The sequence below is a fragment of the Vipera ursinii genome (assembly GCF_947247035.1).
Source record: "Vipera ursinii genome assembly, chromosome: 3".
Classification (NCBI taxonomy): domain Eukaryota; kingdom Metazoa; phylum Chordata; class Lepidosauria; order Squamata; family Viperidae; genus Vipera; species Vipera ursinii.
In genome coordinates this window covers 110,709,425-110,732,645 of record NC_139516.1, presented here as the reverse complement: position 1 = coordinate 110,732,645, position 23,221 = coordinate 110,709,425, and the positions used below count along the sequence as shown (strand labels likewise).

The 23,221-nt window shown below is 41.3% G+C and overlaps 1 protein-coding gene across 1 annotated transcript in view; it reads right to left on the bottom strand.

Moving 5' to 3' along the window:
* LOC310638024 (quinone oxidoreductase-like protein 2) overlaps positions 1-20,719 on the bottom strand; it is a 29,293-nt gene extending 8,574 nt beyond the window's left edge. The window contains exons 1-6 of the mRNA XM_083358711.1: positions 20,612-20,719; positions 16,253-16,409; positions 5,356-5,452; positions 3,536-3,594; positions 2,072-2,137; positions 1,360-1,469 (exon numbers count right to left, since the gene is read on the bottom strand). Of these exons, the coding sequence (XP_083214837.1) occupies positions 1,360-1,469; positions 2,072-2,137; positions 3,536-3,594; positions 5,356-5,452; positions 16,253-16,409; positions 20,612-20,682 (560 nt within the window). The 5' untranslated portion in view covers positions 20,683-20,719. The remainder of the gene's footprint in view (positions 1-1,359; positions 1,470-2,071; positions 2,138-3,535; positions 3,595-5,355; positions 5,453-16,252; positions 16,410-20,611) is intronic.
* Between the last annotated feature and the right edge of the window lie 2,502 nt (positions 20,720-23,221).

The window sequence follows — 23,221 nt, the reverse complement described above, 5'->3', positions numbered from 1 at the left end:
ACAATTGTCTTGGAAGTGCCACTTAAGAAAGACAATCCCCCCAATAAATTTTGCAATGCATACGAAGAGCATCTTTTTACTTGTTCCTTTCCAACTACTGTTAGCAAAATTGAATGCCAGTTTGACAGGTTGATATTATAAGATAAGAAAATTAATTATGTACACTAAAGAATATTGATGCATATTCTTTAGTGTGTATTTGAATATATATATATATATATATATATATATATATATATATATATATATATATATATATATATATATATATATATATATATAAAAATGTATATTTGAACATGGCCTTTAATTTTCTATATAACTAGGAGTTTAATATCTTGCTATGAACTCCCTGCCCCACATCACTGAAATCTGTTTGGCACTTCACCCTTGTGAAATCTTTGTGGTGCCACATAGATACAAACTAGAAGCTTTATGTGCTGTAAATTCATGTCATAAGTCTAAGAACCAGGGCTTTTTTTCCTCATAGAACACTCAGAACGGCATTCTGGCACCAATTTTTGCACACATACACAAAAAAGCTTTTGCACAAGGTGTGCTACTCCCTCTATTGGCTTTTGAAAGCCTATTGGCTTTTGAAAGCCTATTGGCTTTCAAAAGCCAATAGGAATTGCTGCTGAGCACGCCAAAACACCCGGCTGGCAAACATTGCACTGGCAAGTTGTCTGCAGTGAAAGCGAGTTGGCAGGAACTTTGCACCCCTCCCTGCTGCCCAACTACACCATCTCAACTAGGTAAGTAAGAAAGGACAAGGAGTGGGAGGTGGGTTCTGCGGAGTCTATGTGCACTCCTTCCTTGTGCTCACCCATGTCAGGCAGGCTGGTGGCCTACCCGGTGCTGGACCTACGCCACCATCGCCTCACCCTGTGCGCCTACATGGCCATCTTGCAGCACCTGGCCCGCGCTGCCTCCGCCGCCCACCCCGCTCAGCCCCGCCGTGTAGAGTGGGCCCCGCTGCTCCCACAGCACCAGCTGCGTTGGCTCCAGCCCCAGGGAGCAGCCCACTGCTAACACCCCTCGTGCCCATGACCACAGCAGCGCCATCGCACCCGCCTCCTGCGCCTGCCAAGATGAGAGTTCCGGCACCTTTTTTTTTTAGAAAAAAAGTACTGTCTACAACATTTACAAACTTGTACATTAGAACAAATCATAATTAAAATAGTGGAACGATTCTGAATGCTATGCAATTTGTCTAATAATCTGTTAGACACAGGTCTTAGTATCTTCCAGGCAGGGAAAGCCTCAAGATAGCCATCAATTATTACAGAATTGCAACACAACCCAGAACTTTGTTAACCAAATAAGACTTTGTGGTACTATTGTTGGGCTTCCACTCACCCTGGCTGTGTTTGTGCTCTGTGTTTCAAGGCCAAGATGGCTGTCCCATAAGAAGTAGGCAGTGCTGCAGCTTCTTCATAAGGTATTCCTTGGGGGATTTTCCAAAGCAACTTTCAAAAAAGGAAATAAAATGAATTTCTGAACATAGGCATCACAATCCCTCCAGACTTATTCTCTGAACTTATCTTCTGCAATAAAGAACTTCAGAACAACAGTGACAATCCCAATTAACTAACAGTATGACAAGTAGCACAGATTGCAAAGTAATTTTTCCAAAGGTCCACAATCAAGTAACATAAATATGCTGCCACTTTAATCAACTGGACTGAGGAAATTACCTTTGTGTGATCTTACAGATTGATTTTACAAGAAGGAAGAATACTCATTTTCTTCTAATTTTTCTATGATCACAAAAATTTATCTCTTTCCCCTATTGGATAAGCTTCCCATCACTTGAAGTCTTGACAAGAAGAATATTTATAAATTGGGTTTCTTTTGTTACTCCATATATTTACTCTTCCCATTGTTCTTTCCTCTTTTAAAGTTAGGTAAAATGAGGTAAACTTAATATTGCCAATATATAAACAAAATTTATTGAGTAAATTATGAGTGATGAATATTCATGTAATCTTATTTATCCTCTTACATATTTATTTTGGCGGGTGCTTTTGCAAAGAATTAAAAAAGTATTGGGGGGATTATTTTTTCATACCTTTGAATCTGCAATGCATTCTTCTGCCAGAGCTTTTCCATTGGTCACACCAATGACACAGTCCCCCTGTCAAAAGTCATCACCATCAAGTGACATAAATATGCTGCCACTTTAACCAACAGGAGAAAACCACAAGGAGGAGAAAAGTTGTCACGTTCCCCCCTTTTGCCATGGGCTAAAAACATATCTAAACAAGTAGAAGATATTTAAAATATCAACATTTTAATCAGCATTTCATTAAGTTAATGTATGAATGTTTACAAAATTGTACATTATTGTACAATTGTACAAAATTGTACATTAGAATGAATCAAGCTATAAACAGGAATAGTGAAACAGTTCTGAATGCTATGCAATCAGTCTAATCTGTTAGATACAGATCTTGGTATCTTTCAGGCAGGGAAACCACCATGCTGAAAAAGCTCTGGGCAAGGTTGATTGTTAAAAATCTTGTTATTTTTTGAAAACATTTTGTAGAAAGATTAGTCACAATTTCCCACTTGGCTCCAAATGGATAAAGTTAACCAAGATTTGTAAGCTTTTATTACAGCTATAGTGTGGAATATCTGAAGAATAAGGAATTTTACTTAATTTCAACTGAAGGAAATCTCAATAATGTTACATAAAATTCTAATGACAGAATCTCTTGAATATTTCAAAACATTGAAAGTGTGAGATTAGAGCTTGATGAGCTTTACTGTAACTCTCTGTGGTAAAGAATTCTTTTTAAATTTATTTCAGCTCATCATCAAAGAACTGAACATGAAGATAATCCACAAGTGACACTGTATTTGACTAAAACTGCATTATATTATTACCTTTCTAGAATTAGTTAATGAAAGTGTAAGCAAAATGGTATATATTGCTACTATTGTGCAGTTGGCAACAAATTCAGAAAACTATTTTTGCTCAAAACCTATTAGGAAGTCAGAAACGTTGTCCAAAAATACAATAAATAATGTTGGTTTCTTGTTCATTTTTCTTAAGACATATACATTGATGCAATATAATAATATTTTGGTTTCTAAAGTTCATTGCTACAGGTAGGTTTGCTACAAAATTCACTGGAAGATTAACTTTCATCTTTCTTTAGATCGGTGACATTTGGGAAACTATTGTTGCTGAAAAATTAACACAATAAAGAGCACTGAAAATCTGTACTATTATGAATAAATTAGTTCAAATCCATTTAGAATATATGAACAATATTCTTCCTAATTACTTTCAGAGTGAAAATACTGAGTATGTCTGTTTTACAATTTGTGTATTTTTTAAAGAAGACATCTGTATTTATGCATATTCTCTTCTCATTCTCTTGCTGTCCTAGTTCACAGATTATAAATGCTGTAGTCTAGTGAGCAACTACTAAAGGAATTTCCATATTCTTTTTTCCTAGGCCAGCAATGTACTAAATTTGCATAACAAAATGATCTTGTAAGGCTTACTCCAAAGAATCTTCCTTACCTCTTTGATGTTGGTGACAGCTTTCCCAGTCTCCACCACATCTCCTGAGTATTCCATTCCTAAAAGAGAACATCATCTCTATAATAATACAGATCATAATAATAATCATCAGTTAGTTCCACACTAGTTGTCACATCTATCATCAGTTACTTCCACACTAGTAGCAACCACTTTACATGCAGAGCAAAAACACAGACCTGGTAGCAAGGCAAATAAATGCCTAATTTGCAATGCTATAACTTCTTTTGTGTCTAGCAAAAGATTTAAACCAAAGGAACAGATCTGATTTATAGATGGCCTTCAGTGTTTTCAGGAGATACAGGAGTAGCAAGGTCAGTAATTTTCTTTGCAATATCAAATATACTTTGAGTATCAGCTTTCTCAGGTCAAAATCTTGGTGACTCTTATTTATTTATCGAATTTATTTGCCACCTATCTTGCAGTTCCAATGACTCTGGGTGGCTTACTGACATAATTATCTTGGTGGCAGTAAGAAAATGGTTTATCACTGCTTCTTATTGAGATGTTTTTAATTTTTCTTATCTAACCTGGGATCCTGGAAGTCCCTAGTGGTTTCCCATTCAAATACCAGTCAGGTCCTACTCTATTGAGTTTTTGAGCTAAAACAAGGCTGGCCAAGTGTTGCTATCTGCTGAGACATTTGCCCCATCATCTTCCAGTGACCAATGCATTCAGTTTGAAAATTCCATTTTCAGGCTCCAAATGCAGACTTTAGAGGTCTCTATATGATCTAATTTGGAAATACTTTTCATAATTCTTCCCATCTCCTACTTTTTATTTTATCTCCTCTCAAGGCTTCTGGAGAATTTGAAAATTTTCACACTGTTTTATGCCATTTTTCTTGACCACCAATGGAGTCTACATTACTCCCCCTCTCTTTATATATACTGTACATACGATATATATACGTGTGTGTGTGTGTGTGTGTGTGTGTGTGTGTGTGTGTGTGTATCCCATACTAAAATAACATCATAATCATTGCTGAGCACTGGCCAGAAGATGTCACCATGAGCACAATAAAAGAATTTTTTAAAAAAATAAAACAAAATATTAATACTCTTATTTTTTTTTTAAAAAATGTTTTTTATTTATCTTTTTTAAAATAAATTTTATTAAAAGTTTTCAGGAGAATGAAAAACAAACACAAACTAATGCAAAATAGAAAGAACAAAAATAGAGAAAACAAGAAAAAAAACTTAAGTGCAGGAAGAAATAAAAAATAAAAAAAGTTTCTGATTTCCTCTACAGCAAATATTATTACAAAATTATCTCTTACTGTATGATTACATAAAAAGCTCATTTTTCCCCATTATCTATTTTTCCCCCTAATCATCAAAACAAGTCATAAATGTATTTTTTTCCACTTCATGCAACAAGTCTAAAAGGGGTTCCCAATCAACCATAAATGTAGGTATTGTCTTTTCTTTGATCAAGGAAATTAATTTAGCCATCTCTGCAAGCTCTATCATTTTCACCAACCATTCCTCTATTGTGGGTAGAGTTGAACGTTCCACTTTGGAGCATATTTTTTTAATCTATTGCTTCCCAGTAGTTACATCTCAGATAAAAAATGTATGTCTGAAATTTGCATAGTCTTCTTACAAAGCAGGTGTCTCATTAAGAAATCTAGGAACAGAAAGGGAATTAATTATCAGATTTCTCCAATATGACACTGTCAGGAGGTTAGACTGCAATTTCTATCACTGGATAAATTTATCCCAATACATCTATGTGTAGATTTGGTCTTATGTTAGGGCTCCTTCTCACAACACAGACACCATGAAAATGTTTTCACTCACCTGGGATGAATGGGAGAGGATGGCGATGTTGATAAAGACCCTGGCAGGCCAATATGTCAGCAAAATTGACTCCACAGCTGTGGACACGAACTCTGACCTACAAAAAGAGACAATCCACATTCCTCACATAACCAGAAAAGTCTTTGTGTGTGTAAGAAAGGGAGGCGAAGGAGATAAATTAAACATTTAAGTACAGCGGGTTTTTTTCCTCTTTAAAATCAAGCCACAGCAAGTGATCTGATTAACTTAGGAAATGCAACAAATGAAAGAATTATTTTCTATACACGCATACAAGATTAATCTGATGAATTCTCATAATATTCCTGACTGCTGTTTTGGGCAAGGGGAGAAGAGACCAAGAAAGAAAGTGGATTCCTCATCTGACTCCTGCTTCCTTTCCACAAGATCTATACACTGATTGCCAGAAAATGAGGGGAGTGGGGAAATTGGGTTGTGCACATCTTTGAGTTAGTATTGTCTCCAGGCAGCTGACTGGACAAGTCACTGTGGCTTTCTTGGAAATATTTTTTGGAAGTAGATTGCCATTGCCTCCTTCCTGGAGCTGAGAGAGAGTGACTGGCCCACAGTCATCCAGCTGCCTTTGTGCCTAAGATGGACTAGTAGTCATAGTCTCCTGGTTTCTAACCACTATTCCAAACTGTCTCTCTAGAGCAGAAGCCCCCAACCTTTGGGGCACCAGGGACTGGTTTCGTGGAGAAAGGTTTTTCCACAGACCGGAGGGGGTGTGGTTTTGCGTCCTCCCTGCATCCCGTGAATGGGGCTTTGCTTGTTTACACAGCCCAGTTTCTGACATGCCACAGCCCAGTGCCAGTCCATGGACCAGGGGTTGGGAACCCCTACTCTAGAGAATAAACTAGAGATGCTGCATAAAGCAATATGGTGAACAAATACCTGTCCTATCAATGCTGGCTAGCAGAAAGAATTTTCACTAAACTGGTAAGGAAGCTATTATAATCCCAGTTTCTTCTTAGGTTACAAATATACCTTAAATTATTCATAAAAATAGGCAAAAATAGAGCCTTGGTGGAGCAGTGGGCTAATGCCTCCTTAAGTAACACCAGCTGCCTGCAATTAGTGCAGGTTCGAGTCCCACCAGGTTCAAGGTTGACTCAGCCTTCCATCCTTCCGAGGTAGGTAAAATGAGGACCCAGATTGTTGGGGGCAATTAAGCTGACTTTGTAATAATGCCGCTTGGGGTGTGTGTGAAAGCCCTAATAAGCAGGCATATACATAGAATGAAGGCTACTGCTAAGTTTGTAAAGCCGCCCTGAGTCTTCGGAGAAGGGTGGGATATAAATGGAATTAAAATAAAAAATAAAATAAATATGTAGGCCCAAAGCTTCTAGAAGTGAAAATAATATATACCAAGATCTGAAAAAGCTTCTAAATTCAAGAAAAACTATTGTCTTGGGGAATTTTTTTGTGGTTTAATGTTAACCCAATTAAATGTAGTAAGGATTTAACTACCACCAAAATTTTTGTTTATGCTTTTCAATAGGACATTATTTTTTATTGTCTATTAATCATGTTGCCAGCCTTTTTATGGTTTCTTTATGAGTTGTCTGAGTAGTAAATGACATGCTGCCTTTTCAAAGCATATCAGTTTTGATTACTGCATTGCAAACATTATACAGTTTTCATGACCTAATCAACAAGAAATCCACAACTCTGAAAAATGCCAGCTCTCTGTGAAAAATCCTCATTTGCATTCTGTTAGAATAAGCACAGCCACTTTTCCCATATGGATCACTGCATATTGAAAACTCCTAGCTTAATATTTCAAAACATGATTGAAGAAGACATTCTTTGCTTTAAAAGTCCCACCTATGATCAATTTAACAACCAGATAAAATAAATGGCTAAAATATAATTTATAAATGTAATCATTTTCCCAAGGACTGTTTATGTTAATCATCACCTTAAAGACTAACTATAACTCGATAGCATAAACCTTCACAGATTATATTCCACACCTTCAGATGCAGTCAGTAAATGCTGTCAGAAACTCAGTTTTTGGAAGATAATAATAAGAGGAGAGGATGGTTTGTCTTTGTTACACACATGCCCCCTAGTTATTTCAAACACCAAGGAAAAACTAATATCTGGTCTTTCAAAGCTTAAAAATGTTTTCCCTCATTTGTGGGGAAATGTGTGGTAGCAGTTATGGTTCACAAAACAGGGCAATTTTATTTTGTCTTTACAAAAATAATGTTCTTTCTTTTGATCAATTGAATTGGCAATTTTTGTTGAAAGTTTTAGACAAAATGGATTTTGGGGAAAAATTTTTACAACCGATTAGGGCATTATACCAAAAACAAACTGCCCGAATCATAGTTAATAATAGTCTGACAGAAGCATGTAATATTGAGAAGGGCACAAGGCAAGGGTGTCCGTTATCGCCCTTGTTATTTGTGTTAACATTAAAGATATTATTGGTTAAAATACGGAATTCGAAAAAAATTAAGGGGATACAAATTAGAGATCAGGATTATAGATTGAGAGCATTCGCAGATGATCTGGTTGTTACAGTGACCCAGCCAGAGAACTCTGTTGTGGACCTGATGGAGATAATAACACAATATGGGAAGGTTTCTGGATTTAAAGTTAATATACAGAAAACCAAAATTCTGGCCAAAAATATGACAGTTTCGCAAAAGGCTCTCTTAGAAGGATTAACTGGATTTGAGATTGTTAAAAGGGTTAAATATTTGGGGGTGCTTTTGTCGCCCTCTAATACAAAGTTATATAAAAATAATTATGAAAAATTATGGGGGAAAATTCAAAAAGAATTGGAGAGTTGGGAAAAATTGCAATTGTCTTTGTTGGGACGGATCGCAGCAGTGAAAATGAATGTCCTGCCTAAATTTTTATTTTTATTTCAAATGATACCGATTCTTAAGAAAGATTCTAATTTGGAGGAATGGCAGCGAGGTATCAATAAATTTGTTTGGGCAGGGAAAAAGCCACGAGTTAAACTTAAGATTATGCAGGATACTCGTGAGAGAGGTGGTCTTAAAATGCCCAATTTTAAACTATATTATGAAGCTGCTGCATTAGTAGGAATAAGTGATTGGATTAATTTGACACAAGAGAGATTATTAAATCTTGAGGGCCACGATTTGTTGTTTGGCTGGCATGCATATTTGTTGTATGACAAGAAGGTAGACAATGTGTTTAGAGTGCATATTTTAAGACAGGCATTGTTGAGAGTTTGGAAGAAGTATAGACATAAGCTAGATCGCAAGATACCACTGTGGGCAATTCCAAAACACGCAATAGAAAATATACATGCTGGTTTCAAACATGATGTGACTACGTACAAGGAGATCCTAAGCTTGGAAAGAAATGTCTGGTGTTTGAAATCATATAGCCTCTTGCGAGAAGAGGAGGTTGTTCAAAATTGGTTTCAATATACTCAGTTACGGGCCAGGTGGAAAGAAGACCAGAAAAATGGTTTTACAATGACTGATGAAAATTTGATAAAGCAAATTAGAAATCAGGGATCAGCACATATTAAACGGATATATCTTGCATTGATAGAGATTGATTCAGAAACAGAACTTGTTAAGGATTGTATGATAAAATGGGCCCAAAACATCCAGGAAGTTATCACAATGGACACGTGGGAAAAGATTTGGGTGAGGAATGTAAAATTTACACAAGCTCAAAATCTAAGAGAGAATTTTTACAAAATGTTTTATAGATGGCATTTAAACCCTAAAAACCTTGCAAGTATGTATCCGAATTATCAGCCTAAATGTTGGAGGTGCGGTGATGAAGACGCAACATATTTTCACATATGGTGGACTTGTAAAAAGGTTAAGGCTTTTTGGATAAAAGTCTGGTGGAACATGCAGAAGATTTTTAAACAGAGGATAAAGTTTTGTCCGCAACTTTTTTTGTTGGGAATAATTACAGATGTTACAGTTGTGGACACCAAGTTGATGTTGAATTTAATTACGGCAGCAAGACTTTTGATAGGTCAGTATTGGAAGAAAGAGGAACTGCCGACCATAGAAGAGTGGACTTTAAAGGTTTCCGACCTGGCAGAGATGGCGAAGATTTCGGCCTATTTGAAAGATCACTCGCAAGAACGCTATATTATGGAATGGAGAAAATGGATTGAGTTTATCCAGAACAAGTATAGGGTTAAGAAGTTTCATGTAGCATTTGAATAAGTCTTCTTTCTTTTTTTCTTTTTCTATTTTAGTTTCTTTATATATATTTAATATTACTAAGGTTTGTTTTATTCTATATAAGCTAGAGAGTGATGGATTTTAGAGTTTATAGTTGTTAGTATATGGTTGTTTATGATTGTTTTTTTTATATATACCTTGTATTTAGCTCTGGGAAGTCGGGGGGGAGGGGGGGAGGGGGGAGAGGTAGGGGGGAGGGAGAAGGGGGGGAGGGGGGATTTTTAAAGAAAAATTGTATGTTAAAACTTTTCAATAAAAAAAAATAATGTTCTTTCTCTCTCTCTCCCTCAATATGCTATATTTCATGCTTTCCAGTTACAGGATCACTTTTCTACTATACATAACAAGCAGATATAGCATATACATGATATGGGTTCTGGTTATCAAGTAATGATAAAGCAAACAATATTTATTGTATTTACACATAGAGATCAATTAAAGTCATTGTTATGGGATCCTTGGTGTTATGTATGGGGTTTAAGTAGCAGCTCAGCAAATACCACCAGGTGGCGCTGTACAGTTACCGGATTGGCTGGTTAGCTTTTGGCGGGAGATTCAGATGAAGGGATTGGCCAGGAGCGTACCTGGCAAGGTATATAAGGGGTACAGGTAAACCCCCTTTGTTCAGTACAGTCCTACCCACAATAAAGAGCTGTTGCTGTCTCATCTGCCTGCTGTCTTCTATGCGGTCCAGAACCCACTACATAATAGTGGCAACGAAGGTGGGATGCTGCTTCACTCAGAGCTGAAATCACTAGCTGAAGTCACTAGGATGGAGGAAAAGGAGTATCTTCCTCCGATTTCCTTCTACTGAAGCAGCATCCACAGGACCAGACACAGCATGGCAAAACTCGGTCAGATCTGCAAATTCGACGTCAGCCATCCCGAACGCTGGGAATCGCATCTGGGCCAGGTTGAAGGATACCTACTGGTCAACTAGATCATCAAAGCCTGCTTGAAAGTGGCGGCCCTGCTGTGCATCAGCGGCCCTGCCGTTTCCGATATAGCCGTCGGGTTGTGCTCACCGACAGCTATCGGAACCATTCCCTATAGTGATCTCACGGCCAAACTAAACAGGCACTTCATGCCATGGAGATCCGAAATGTTCTGGCACTTCCGGTTCGTCCAGCAGATCGAGCTACCTGGAAAACCAACGGCCGACTTTATAGCAACCGTGCAACAGGCCGCCTGTCTCTGTAAGTTTCCTGATTTAGAAGAGAGGCTTCGCAACCGGATCATTTTCCGTCTAAGCGAGCAGAGGCTGTGACAGAAATTGCTCGCGAAGCCTACAATGAGCCTGCAAGAGGTTCTGGACGAGGTCCTGGCATACGAGGCGGCCAGCGGCTCAGGCCAGACCACCCACCGACCCAGCAGCAGCTCTGGAAGATCAGTCCACCATGAGAGCGCTGCGTACGGCGGAACAGACAAAGACAAAGCAGCTGAAACTGATGCAGTACACCGGAGGCCGGACAATCGACAAATTCAACAGCGTGGACACCAAGGGGCCCATCGGCAGCCAACGCCATCACAAAAATACACCAGAGGGAACGGCGCCGAAACTACCTCTGGAGGCGGAGCAACCAGTCCCAAGTGTGCCAGCTGCGGAGGAAACCATACGAGGGTGGCCTGCAGATTCCACTCGGCTAAGTGCCGGGTCTGTGGAAAAACAGGCCACATTGCAGTGGTCTGTCGGAGTCGTTCCTGGGATGAGGATGCATCGCCGAAAGGTACCAGCAAACCCCAAATCACCACCTCCAATTCTTTTGTGAGTCTTAGAGCTGTATCCCACACTGGGGTCCATCGGCTGCTCACCCCCAAAATTAAATTAGAGGTCTTTTTGCAAGGCGTGCCTTGCAAAATGGAGCTCGACTCCGGTTCCGCTGTCTCTATAATTTCGTACGAGATGTTTAAACTTGTGTGCAGCCAGACCAAGCGGTGGGCACAATTAAGACCTACCAATCTAAAACTAACTGATTTTCAAAATGCACCAGTTAAAATTAAGGGGGAGGCCACCCTGTCAGTGGGGTTCATGGAGTTCCGTGGGCACTTGGATGTCCTAGTAGTCGAGGGCCGGAGGACTAGCCTAGTGGGGCTGGACTGATTTGGGGCTCTGGGCATAGGGATCTCAGGGATCCATAGTACCCAGGCCAAGAGCCTCAAATCCATCTGCAAAACATTTGCAGACGTATTCGATGGCAAGTTAGGAAGGTACACCGGGCCACCCATTAAATTCAAACTGAACTCCAACATCATGCCCGTTAGAATTAAACTCTGGAGAGTCCCCTTCACTCTCAAACACAAAATTGAGATTGAATTAGATAGGCTAGTGGAGCGGGGGGTGTTAGAACCAGTAGAAGGGGGAGAGTGGGAGACCCCTATAGTTACCCCACTAAAGGCTAATGGGGAGGTGAGAATCTGTGCTGACTATAAGTGCTCGGTGAACCAGGCCCTTAATCCGCACGCTTACCCAGTTCCGATGGTCAGCCACGTTCTTGCGTCTCTCCAGGGCGGCGCCATCTTTGTGAAGCTGGATCTCGCACAGGCATACCAGCAGCTCCCAGTTACCAGGGAGACAGCAGATGCTCAAACCATAGTAACGCATAGAGGAGCTTTCAGAGTTAACCGTTTGCAGTTCGGTGTCTCTGTAGCTCCAGGAACTTTTCAGGAGGTGATGGAGAAGACCCTGAAGGGCATTCCGGGAGTATGCCCTTACTTTGACGATGTCCTCATCACTGGGAATACTGAGGAAGTACTGGCTGAGAGACTGCAGGCTGTTTTAAGCAGGTTCCACTCTGCAGGGCTCAAACTCAAAAAAGACAAGTGTAGCATTGGGGTGGCATCCACAGAATTCCTAGGGTTCAGGATTGATGCCAAAGGAATCCACCCTGCAGAATCCAAGGTAAGGGCAATCAAAATGGCCCCTACCCCCACAAACAAGGGGAACTGCAAGCATTCCTGGGGCTCCTGAATTTCTACCATTCATTCCTCCCACACAAAGCAGCCATAGCTGAGCCTCTACACAGGCTCCTAGACAAGCAAGCTGCATGGAACCTGGACCAAGGTCTACGACAAGAGTTTTAAAAACCTAAAGGAATTACTGTCTAGTAATTCCACTGTCACCTATTTCATAGAGTCAAAGCCCATTTGCATCACTTGCGATGCATCTCCCTATGGAGTGGGCACAGTATTGAGCCACCTAGAAGAGAACGGGAGACAGGTGCCCATTGCATACTACTCCCGTACATTGTCAGGGGCAGAAAGGAATTACACCCAGATTGACAAGGAAGCCCTGGCTATAGTGGCCAGGGTCAAAAAATTCCATGACTACCTTTATGGCAGGGATTTCATCATATTCATGGATCATAAGCCATTATTGGGGTTGTTCACAACAGACAAACAAACCCCTTAAATTCTGTTGCCGAGGATGCTCAGGTGGTCCATATTCCTATCTGCATAGACTTACAAACTGGTTCACAAACCAGGTAAAGATATGGGCCACGCAGATGGGTTAAGTAGGTTGCCCCTAGCAAATTCAGAACCTGATTTGGCGCCTGCAGCCCAAATACTGACCATCCAGGATTTACCCGAGTGTCCCTTACAGGCAAAAGACATAGGCGCTGAAACAACTACAGACAGAATCCTAACCAGAGTTCAGTCTTGGGTAGTCACGGGGTGGCAAGAAAAGAGTCCAGGCCCGGAATTCCAGGTTTACTTCAATAGGAGGCATGAGTTATCTGCCCACAAGAGATGCCTTTTGTGGGGGAGGAGGGTCATTATTCCCGAGACACTGAGGAACAAAGTCATTAAGTCACTACACAAAGGACACCCGGGAATAGTCCGGATGAAAGCGTTAGCTAGAAGCTACCTGTGGTGGCCAGGTCTGGATAAGGCTATAGAGGAGCAGGTTAATAGTTGCTATGACTGCCTAAGGTCCAGACCGGAGATGCCCCATGCACCTGTACACAAATGGGAGGCCACGCACACCCCTTGGTCCAGAGTCCACATTGATTATGCTGGTCCTTTCCAAGAACAGCTGTTCCTAGTGGTGATAGACAGCCATTCAAAATGGCTAGAGGTGATACCAGTCAATAACATGACCTCGGCCAAAACTATCCAAGTGCTCAGGGGGCTCTTTGCCACACATGGCCTCCCTGACGTATTAGTTTCAGACAACAGGCCTCAATTCGCCTATGCTGAATTCCAGGCATTCACCAAGGCCAACTTGATTAGGCATGTCACAGCTGCACCCTTCCACCCATCTACCAACAGATTAGCAGAACGCATGGTACGAATGACCAAGGACGCATTGAGGTGCATCATCAGTGGCGACTGGCATCAAAGGTTGGCACAATTCCTATTAGCACAACATACCACACCTTGCACAGCCACGGGGAAGAGCCCAGTGGAACTTGGTTGTGGCAGGCGCCTTATCACCAAATTGGACAGGCTACACCCCGACAGAGTGGCTGCGGAGACTGAGCAACCCAAGCTCTCTAAAGAATTACACACCAATGACCTGGTTTGGGCAAGGAACTACAGGCCGGGACATGCATGGATTCCGGGGGTGGTGGTTGACAGAACTGGGCCCTTGTCCTATGTTGTAGGGGTGGAGGGGGACCGTCAGATCAGATGACACATAGACCAAATCAGGAAGCAAGTTCCTGAAGGGTCACAGATCGATCAACCCCAACAACCGACAACAACAGGACTGGAGGAGAGTAGGTTCATACAACAACAGGACCAGGACCAGCACGACAGTGTGTGTGCTAGGGCTGACCCTGGAATGGGTCAACGAGGAACACTAAGCCAGGACTCAACCACTGACTCTGCTGTCCCAGATGAATGGCAAATGCTGAGATGGTCATTCAGGGCTCACAGGCCACCTGCCTATCTCGCAGACTATGTACAATCTTGAGGGAGGGGGACAGGGCCTAGAGTCAAGTTGTGGTTTGCCATTAACCATTGTAACTGCTGGAAATTTTGGTGCATGATGTTTGTATATTGTTTGTTCTTTAAGGGGGAAGGGGTGTTATGTATGGGGTTTAAGCAGCAGCTCAGCAAATACCACCAGGTGGCGCTGTACCGTTACCGGATTGGCTGGTTAGCTTTTGGCGTGAGATTCAGATGAAGGGATTGGCCGGGAGCATACCTGGTATATAAGGGGTACAGGTAACCCCCTTTGTTCAGTACAGTCCTACCCACAAAAAAGAGCTGTTGCTGTACTCATCTGCCTGCTGTCTTCCATGTGGTCCAGAACCCACTACATAATACTTGGTCCTCTATGAGCTTGGTTCTTTTCTTGCAGATGTTTCATTACCCAATTAGGTAACATCATCAGTGCTAGAAGGGAGCTGGGTTTACTCTCATTTTAGAAACCAGTGGCTTGCCATGTCAGTGTTGCTGGGAGTGGTCTTCGTGGTTTTTTAATTAGGCTGTTGTTTACTATTAGCTTGTTTGTCTGAGTTGTCAGAACATACCAAGAACCTAAGATTTCAATCCTGAAGTACGAAAGTTCTCTTCCATCAAAGTCACTGGTTTTCATTAACAATAGGGAATAAAAGTACATGATTTTCTTGGTCTGTTCATTCATTTGTTGCCTTTCCACATATAGCAAACTACCCTACAAATGCTCTTTCCAGGTGTCTGAATTTTTCTACAAGCAATCTAGCAAGAACTAAGATGCTTCAAAAGAATCAGCTCTTTTATTCCCAACTAACAATGCACTATCAGGTAGTCCTCGGCTAATGATGGCAATTTGGGACTGGCAACTCTGTTGCTAAGAGGCATGACGGTCAAGCAAGATGTCATATGACTACACCAACTTACATTGGCAATTCTGGCTGTGATTGTGAAGAAAATCCTGCACAGTCATTAGGTGTGACAATACATGATCACCATTTGTGACCTTCTGTCAGCTTCCTCACTTGTCAGACTGAAGTTCACAAATGGTCACCTCATGACCGCAAGATAGTGTGATTGTGGTTATTGCTAGCTGGTTGCCAAGTATCCAAATTATGACCTGTGGCTCTAGGGATGCTGCAATGGCCACCGCTTCAAAGACTGGCCATAAGTCTCCTTGTTCAGTGCCGTTGTAACAGTTGCTGAACAAGTGATTGTTAACTAAAGACTGCCTGTAAATAAATCAGTAGGCTAGAAACTATTTGCACAGATTAGTAAATTCTTTATAAAACTGTAGTAATAGTACAATTTTCTTTCAACCATTTTGTCTGACTTCCTTTCCAGAGGCCCTTTAAGGAAGACAAATCACATTATTTACTAAGGCCAGATGATAGTTTATACCTAGGAAATGGGCCATGAGACAAGATGATAAAAATCCAAGGGGGAAAAAGGAAGGGAAGAAAAGGGTATAGCTATATTCATGCAACATCTGCAGCAAGTTAGTCTTAAATGGAAAATAGGTGTAGTCCAATTACATCCCACAGCTATGAACTGTATTCAAAGAGTCCAGTTTAGATTCCTCTCAAAGTCTGACAAGAAAGAGAAGCCTTACCAGAGATCTGAATGGAATGTTTCCAATGGCCTACATCGAAAAGGCCGAAGACCACACTCTGCCCAAACTGTTTTAAACAAACATTCATGGTAAGCTAAATCCTACAAACAAAACCATCCTGACTGATCAAGTAGGAGAACGTTCGACCTAAGTATTGTTACTTGCTTACCTCGTGCGACTGAAGCAAAGCAGATGGGACATCCCCAACAACCAATGGCTTTTTTAATTCAGTGCACAGTACTGCTCGAAAGGTCCTCTGGGGCTGCGAGAAGACAATGCTACCTGGAGAAAGGGGGTTCCATGATTTGAAGCCAAAAATATTCTTCCTATAAAAAGAGAGGCAATGGATTCTCACAGACCCAGCTTACTCATTTTTTCTTTAACCTTCTTTTTAAATAAGATTTCTTTTCATTAATCTGGTATTTGCAAATGCAAATCATCTTAGGATCCATTTGTTATAATTGCAAACGTATGCAATTATAACATTCTTGTGAACATTAATGTTATATTCACCTAAATGTGATTTGAGGTCCTCTCCGCATCTTCCCCAATAAAACCACATAGGTTGCAGTCTATAGCAGGGGTCCCCAACTCCTGGTCTGGGGACCGGATCTGGGCCGTGGCATGCCAGAAACCGGGCTGCATAAACAAGCAAAGCCCCATCCACGGGATGCAGACAGTACATGAAACGACACCCCTTCTGGTCCGCAGAAAAACCCCTCTCCGTGGAACCAGTCCCTGATGCCCAAAAGGTTGGGGACCTCTGGTCTATAGGACAGCTATATGTAAAGTATTATCATCAGTTTTGTTTATCACCAGTGGTTAAGGGACCAAACTAGAAACTGCAAGACTATGAGGTTTAGTCTTGCTTAGGCACAAATCCAGCTGGGTGACCATGGACTAGTCATTCTCTGTCAGCCCTAGGAAGAAGGCAATGGTAAATTACAGGTAGTCCTTGACTTACAACAGTTCATTTAGTGACTGTTCAAAGTTACAACAGCACTGAAAAAAGTGAGTTATGACCATTTTTCAGTTACAACTTTTGCAGCATCCCCATGGTCACATGATCAAAATTCAGATGCTTGACAACTGGTTCATATTTTTGACGATTGCTGTGTCCTGGGGTCATGTGATCACTCTTTGTGACCTTCTGACAATGGGGAAACCAAATTCAATTAACAACCAGGTTACTAAGTTAACAACTTAAGTGATTCACTTAAGAACTGTAGCAAAAGAAGTCATAAAATGGGGCAAAAAATGTCATAAAACTCACTTAAGAAATGTCTCACTTAACAACAGAAATTTTGGGCTTGTGGTTGTAAGTTGAGGATTACCTGTACTTCTGAAACACCTTGCCAAGAAAACTTAGGGATTTGTTGAGGCAGTCTTAAAAGCACTGCACAAACTGTCCCAAAAATCTCCCCGTTGCTCAGTATCCAGGTTCTCCAGACTAAATGTACTATATATACCAATTTCAATCTTTCCACATAAAATTGATTTTCCAGGTCACTGCCCATCACAGTTTCTTTTCAATGAATACTTTCTCATTTATTTCCAGCGTTCCTAGTGTGAAACAAAAGCATATGGACATGTCGAAAGCCTTCACCCTTTGTCTTCCCTGAATGTGCACAAAGACAACAATGCAGTAGAATGCATATGGTGATCAAACTAAAGATATCACAGGGGTGTTCTATCACAGTCTCTCCTGGGTGCCTTTGACTCAGAATACTTAGAATACTTATTCATTCCATTCAATATAGAATGAATAAGTATTTATACCTATTTGGAGTTTGCTAAATGATGACTTATTTCAGCTAAAGTTTTCCTTTCCCAAGCTCCCTTAGGTTTCCTAACTCCGTACGGTAATGCTAGCAGCAACCATCACTATTTTCTTCACTTTGTGAATTCAATTTTTCTCCAATTTTGTTGTTTAAAACTCACCTACTGCAAACAATGTCCTCATCCCAGAACACTTTTTAATTCAGTAAAATAGACTGCAGCCCATAAAATATTGTAACTTTGTTCATCTGTGAAGTACACAAAGACTTCCTGTTTTAGATGTCTTGAAAGATAAATAATCCGATTATAAAAATCTCTTGATGGGAATTCAAATTTCTCAGTGTGGAAATCTCCCAACCTCCATAAAATAAGATTGCAGAAAATATATTTTTTTTATCTTTGAGAAGCTGGCAAAAATATATATATCCTTTGGTATATACCCCAAAGGTCTTGCCAGTAAGCTAGTTCCGTAAATCATTTTTAAGATTTCAGAGCTTGTTAAGTGCTAAATAATAAATGTTTCATCTAATTTTAAAAAGTAGTGTATCATTTCTGAATTTGCTTCTCTATTTTTGAATTTGTCTTTTTAGTAAATATATCCATTTAGAAGTGTGGCTGAATTTGACTCCTATGCATAGCCTGAGATCACACTTAATTAGTTTTAAGGCATTAGATAACGCCACATAAACGAACATAACACAAAATCCTCCAGTTTCTCCAAAGGCATAGAAGTTTGAACTGTCCACATAAACATTCAGGCAAAGAGAACACAGTTAATGGCAGATATAAACGTCTTCTAGCACAGAGCTCCCCAACCTTTCCGGGCTGGTAGCTCGGAGGAAAAGGGAGGTGCAGGGAAATGTATGCACACGTGTGCACGCACCCATGCCCACGCGCAAAACAGGCATGTGCACAGCAACATGAGTGCCCATGCACAAGCAGGCTGCGTGCACCCACAACAGCGCTGATGGTGGTTCTGGCGTCCATGCACATAAGCAAATGGGCCGCCAGTGCCCACATGACACTAGCGGTGGCACTAGCGTCCCACACATGCACAAATGGGGCTGCTAGCACCCGCGCAGTGGCACTAGTATGAGTGGGGAGGGTGCATGCACACGTGCATGCACTGGCCGGCCATTCCCGCAACCCAGTGGCTAATAGGCCACAGACCAGTACCAGGCTGCAGCACACAGGTTGGGGACCCCTGTTCTATCTAGCATGTAGGACTTTGCAAGATGGAAGTCCAATGGAAGATAGGGACAGGCCTGACTTATAAGAACAAAATAGCCATCTCATCAGAAATTAAGTGTATTGTCTAAAAAAACCCCATAATTTGTCTCAAGCTAGCATAATTATTTATCAAGAATGTGCCTAACAGTTAGATTCCATTTTGTGCATCCAGTCTTAATGTGTGCCCATTAAGAAACTGCAAGAACTGTTTGTTAGCTGGCAGTTTTCTTTATTACAATCTGAGAATAATAAACCCAAACAACTCCCAGAGGATTTGACCCTACCAATGAACCCTTGGAGGAAGACAAGTGGAGGTATGTCACACACAGAAGGAAACACAACACTCAAAGAAAGAAACAACATGCAACAAACAAACCCCTTTGCCCAATCCTAGCGAATCAGAAGCAACCCCATTAAAATCGGGCAATCGATTTCTCCCCTTAGAAGGAAACACACAGACCCACAACCTCTCCTTCAAACATGCAGACACCTAGCAAAGAAACAACTTCAAATAATCCTTAAAAAGTCACCTCAAATATCCCTAAAAAAGCCACATCAACAAACACAGCTGAGACAAACAGAAAAGCACCCCAGACTGCAGCGCGCACCCCCCCAAAAAGGAAAGGAGAGTGTTGGTAATAGGAGATTCTATCCTCAAAGGAACAGAATCATCCATCTGCAGACCAAATCAGGGAGGTATGCTGTCTCCCTGGAGCAAAAATGAAAGATGTGGCTAAGAAACTAACCAAAATAATTAGGCCCACAGATTACTACCCACTACTCCTCCTCCACATTGGAATGAATGATACTACAAACAACCTGAGTGCAATAGTGAAAGACTATAAACAACTAAGCAACAAAGTGAAGAAGCTAAGAGCACAAGTAGTGTTCTCATCAGTGCTCCCAACTAAAGGCCAACACCCACTGAGAGAAAAAAGAATCTCAGAAATAAACCATTGTCTAAAGGGTTGGTGTCACCAAGAAAACTTTGGTTTCCTGGATCACGGACTATAGTTTCTACATGAGAAACTCTTGGCAAGGGATGGGCTACACTTCACAAAAACAGGCAAAAATGTACTTGGAAAAAGACGCTGGATTTATAGAATAGAAAATGCTGAATTTTTGAAATGACGAAAAATTCCAGTTCATTCAGTGCTATTGAACAAGCTGCAGACCCTGCTAACGTTTTTGGTACGCACGATTCATGTTAAGGTTCAGCTCTCTACGTTCCTACAAGATGATCTCAAGAAATGCAATGTTTGCTTCTGAAATGGACAGGCAAAGCTCCAGTCAGTCAATCTCCTTTAATCCACTGAGATCAGCCCAGCAATAAAGCTAGCCGAGGAACAAAACTGGAGTTAATCGAAAGAGAGTTGGGAAAGAAAAAGCAAAACTCGACTTTCCAATGGTCAAGCTGGAAGAGGATGTTGGCTTGTGGGAGGGTTAAAAGAAGAGAGGAAGGCGGCGGGTGGTTAGGAACTGGCGAAAGAGGGCGTTTCCGATAAGCAAAAAGCTGCACCTGCGGCAGGCCAACCGGGAAGCCCTCCTGGCGGTCAGGCCCCAACGTAGCAACATGCCTCCACTCGCCATCGCCAGGCCGCCCAGCGAAGGCAACCTCACGGTCTTGGGCGGCGCCTGGCTTCCGCATCCGTTTCATCCGTCAAATTAATTCCCGTAGGCTTTGTGCTCGCTGGAAGTTTCCGCCCACTCAATGAACTTTATTAGCCTAACGGGGTCGGAGGGAATCTTCCCCGCCTGTCCTTGCCGGGTTTCTTTTCCAGCAACCGGGCGACCGTTCCGCGGGACTCATCGAAACCGCCGTTTTTAAAAGCGATGGCGGGACTGGCCAGTTTGGACGAGTCAATGGCCCGTTTAAACATTAAGAGGAGATGAAAACCCAATTCGCGCACCGCTGCGCTTGCCTGCTTCCGCTTGGTTAGGAGAGGAGCTGTGACGGACAGACAGCACATGCAGCAGGGCGGAGTGGAGCGTGTGTGGAAACTTGAATCGACCCCCTCGCCGTCTGCCTACATCTGAGTCTGTAGTGTAGTGGTCAGTTGCAGGAAAGGAAGGGTAGCGACTACAACATAAGTTTACTGTCCATTGTGTTGTAATGTTGCAGTTACAGTAATCACATGCAAGAAATGCCTCGAAAGAAATACAATAACACTGTGGGGCAGTAGGGCGTTTGGGAGGACAATTCCCTTAGGCTTTTACTACTGGTTATGGTGAATGGGGCGGATGACTATTGGAGTTCAAAATATTGCGAGTATTCCTATTTCTGGCATCTGATGTAAACAGACATGCCTTCAGCAATAGGATGCTTTTCCCCCCACTTCCCAATCATAGGCAGCCCTGGGATCATTAACACGTTTACATGTTCACCCAACTCAGTACAATTAATTACAAAAAAACCCCTCCCCCCATAATTATTAATAAAAAATATTTCATTGAAATTGTTAGGAGAACTGAAATCTTCATTTCTAGTGGTTTCCTATATTATTTCCCACCAGGACGTCACCCAGTGGTGGGATTCAGCCAGTTCGCACCAGTTCAGCAGAACCAGAAGCTAATTTTTTTGTTGCCCAAGCTCAGAATGGACTTCCAGAAGCAGCATTCACACAGAGAACTGGTTGTTCACATATTTGAATTTCACCACCCACCTCCCCTCTTATTAAAATTTCTCAGGAATATTAGTTTATTAGATTAATTATCTGGACAAAAATTTACTAACCCATTACGGGATAAAGATGTACTTACTTTTGAAAATGTACAAGGTGAATCAGGCCTTTTCAGAAGAAAAAACAAACCAGTAACAATACAGGGCTGTTTTTATACAGATCTTTCTGTTTGTAACATTTCCTAGGTTGTGGTTCTACATATTCACATGTAGAAGTGCTGTAAAAGGGGAAAAGCCTCACGCTCCTGTGAACAAGCTTGTGAGAGATTTTAATTGTGAAAATAATAGGGAAGAAATCAAGGGTCTACGCTAGAGGTCTCCAACCTTTCTGGGCTCGCAGACTGGAAAGAAGGAGAGCAGCTTCAACATTGGAGTGCATACATGCACACTGGCATGGCACTAGCGGCCCCATTCGTGCATGTGACATGTGCTGGTGCTGTGCACATGCACAAATGGCCGTGCACCTCCCCCAGCGAGTAGCGGCCCATTCATGCATGCGCAAACAGGTTGCGGACGCTCGTCCTGCACTAGCATCCTTATTAATGCCCACGTGCATGCGTAAACAGGTCAAATGGGAATGCACACCCATGCATGCATGCACCGGTCAGCCATTTCCATGGCCCTCTGGCCAAGAGCCCCACAGCCCAGGAAAAAGATAAATGCTAGTCAGATTTCATTTGTGCTGATGTTTGTCTCTCCCTGAATGTAGATAGAATGAAAAATGCTTTATATGCCTAGTCTGTACACAAAGCACATGCTGTAAATCTCTTTTATAATGGTAGAGAATTTGATGAATCCAAGTCAATTGAACATCAAGTTAGTTGGTATCTTTCTCATAAGACCTGACAATTTAGGGTTTCTTAAAAATATTCCCCATTAAATCCTTCTCAAAATGTATTTCAGTTTCTTACAACTGTGATCCGATTTTTCAAAAGAATGGGTGTTGGGGAGGCAGAAAAGGGCAATACTTGGTCCATTAAAACAAACATTGCTCCATTCCTTGGAAGCTATGGGAAACAATGTACCTGAGTGCTTTTATTCATCTGAGAGGCAGTTTTCTCCAACCTAGTGTTCTCTAAGTAGTTTGGACCAACTTCCTTAAATCCCTGGGGGCTTCTTATGAAATCTAGCAACACTTATGCTATGGTCATTCAAGGACATTTGAATTCATGGATGCGTTGTTTCAATGTAACCTTTCCAGAAAATTCTACATAAACAAATTTTAAAAATTTATAATTCACTAACCTCTGGGGTTTTAATCAGTGATAAATTACAAATAGAAAATTAAAACAAGCAAAATAGTCTTCTCTAAATTCTAAGAACATGTGGTTGAAAGTTAAAGGATATTGACTAGACATCCAATTGTAAATGAATAGAAGTGTAAGCCTAATGCTTGGATTACTTCTTACCATTCAAGGTTTATTTCAAAATAGGCATAGACAGAATTTA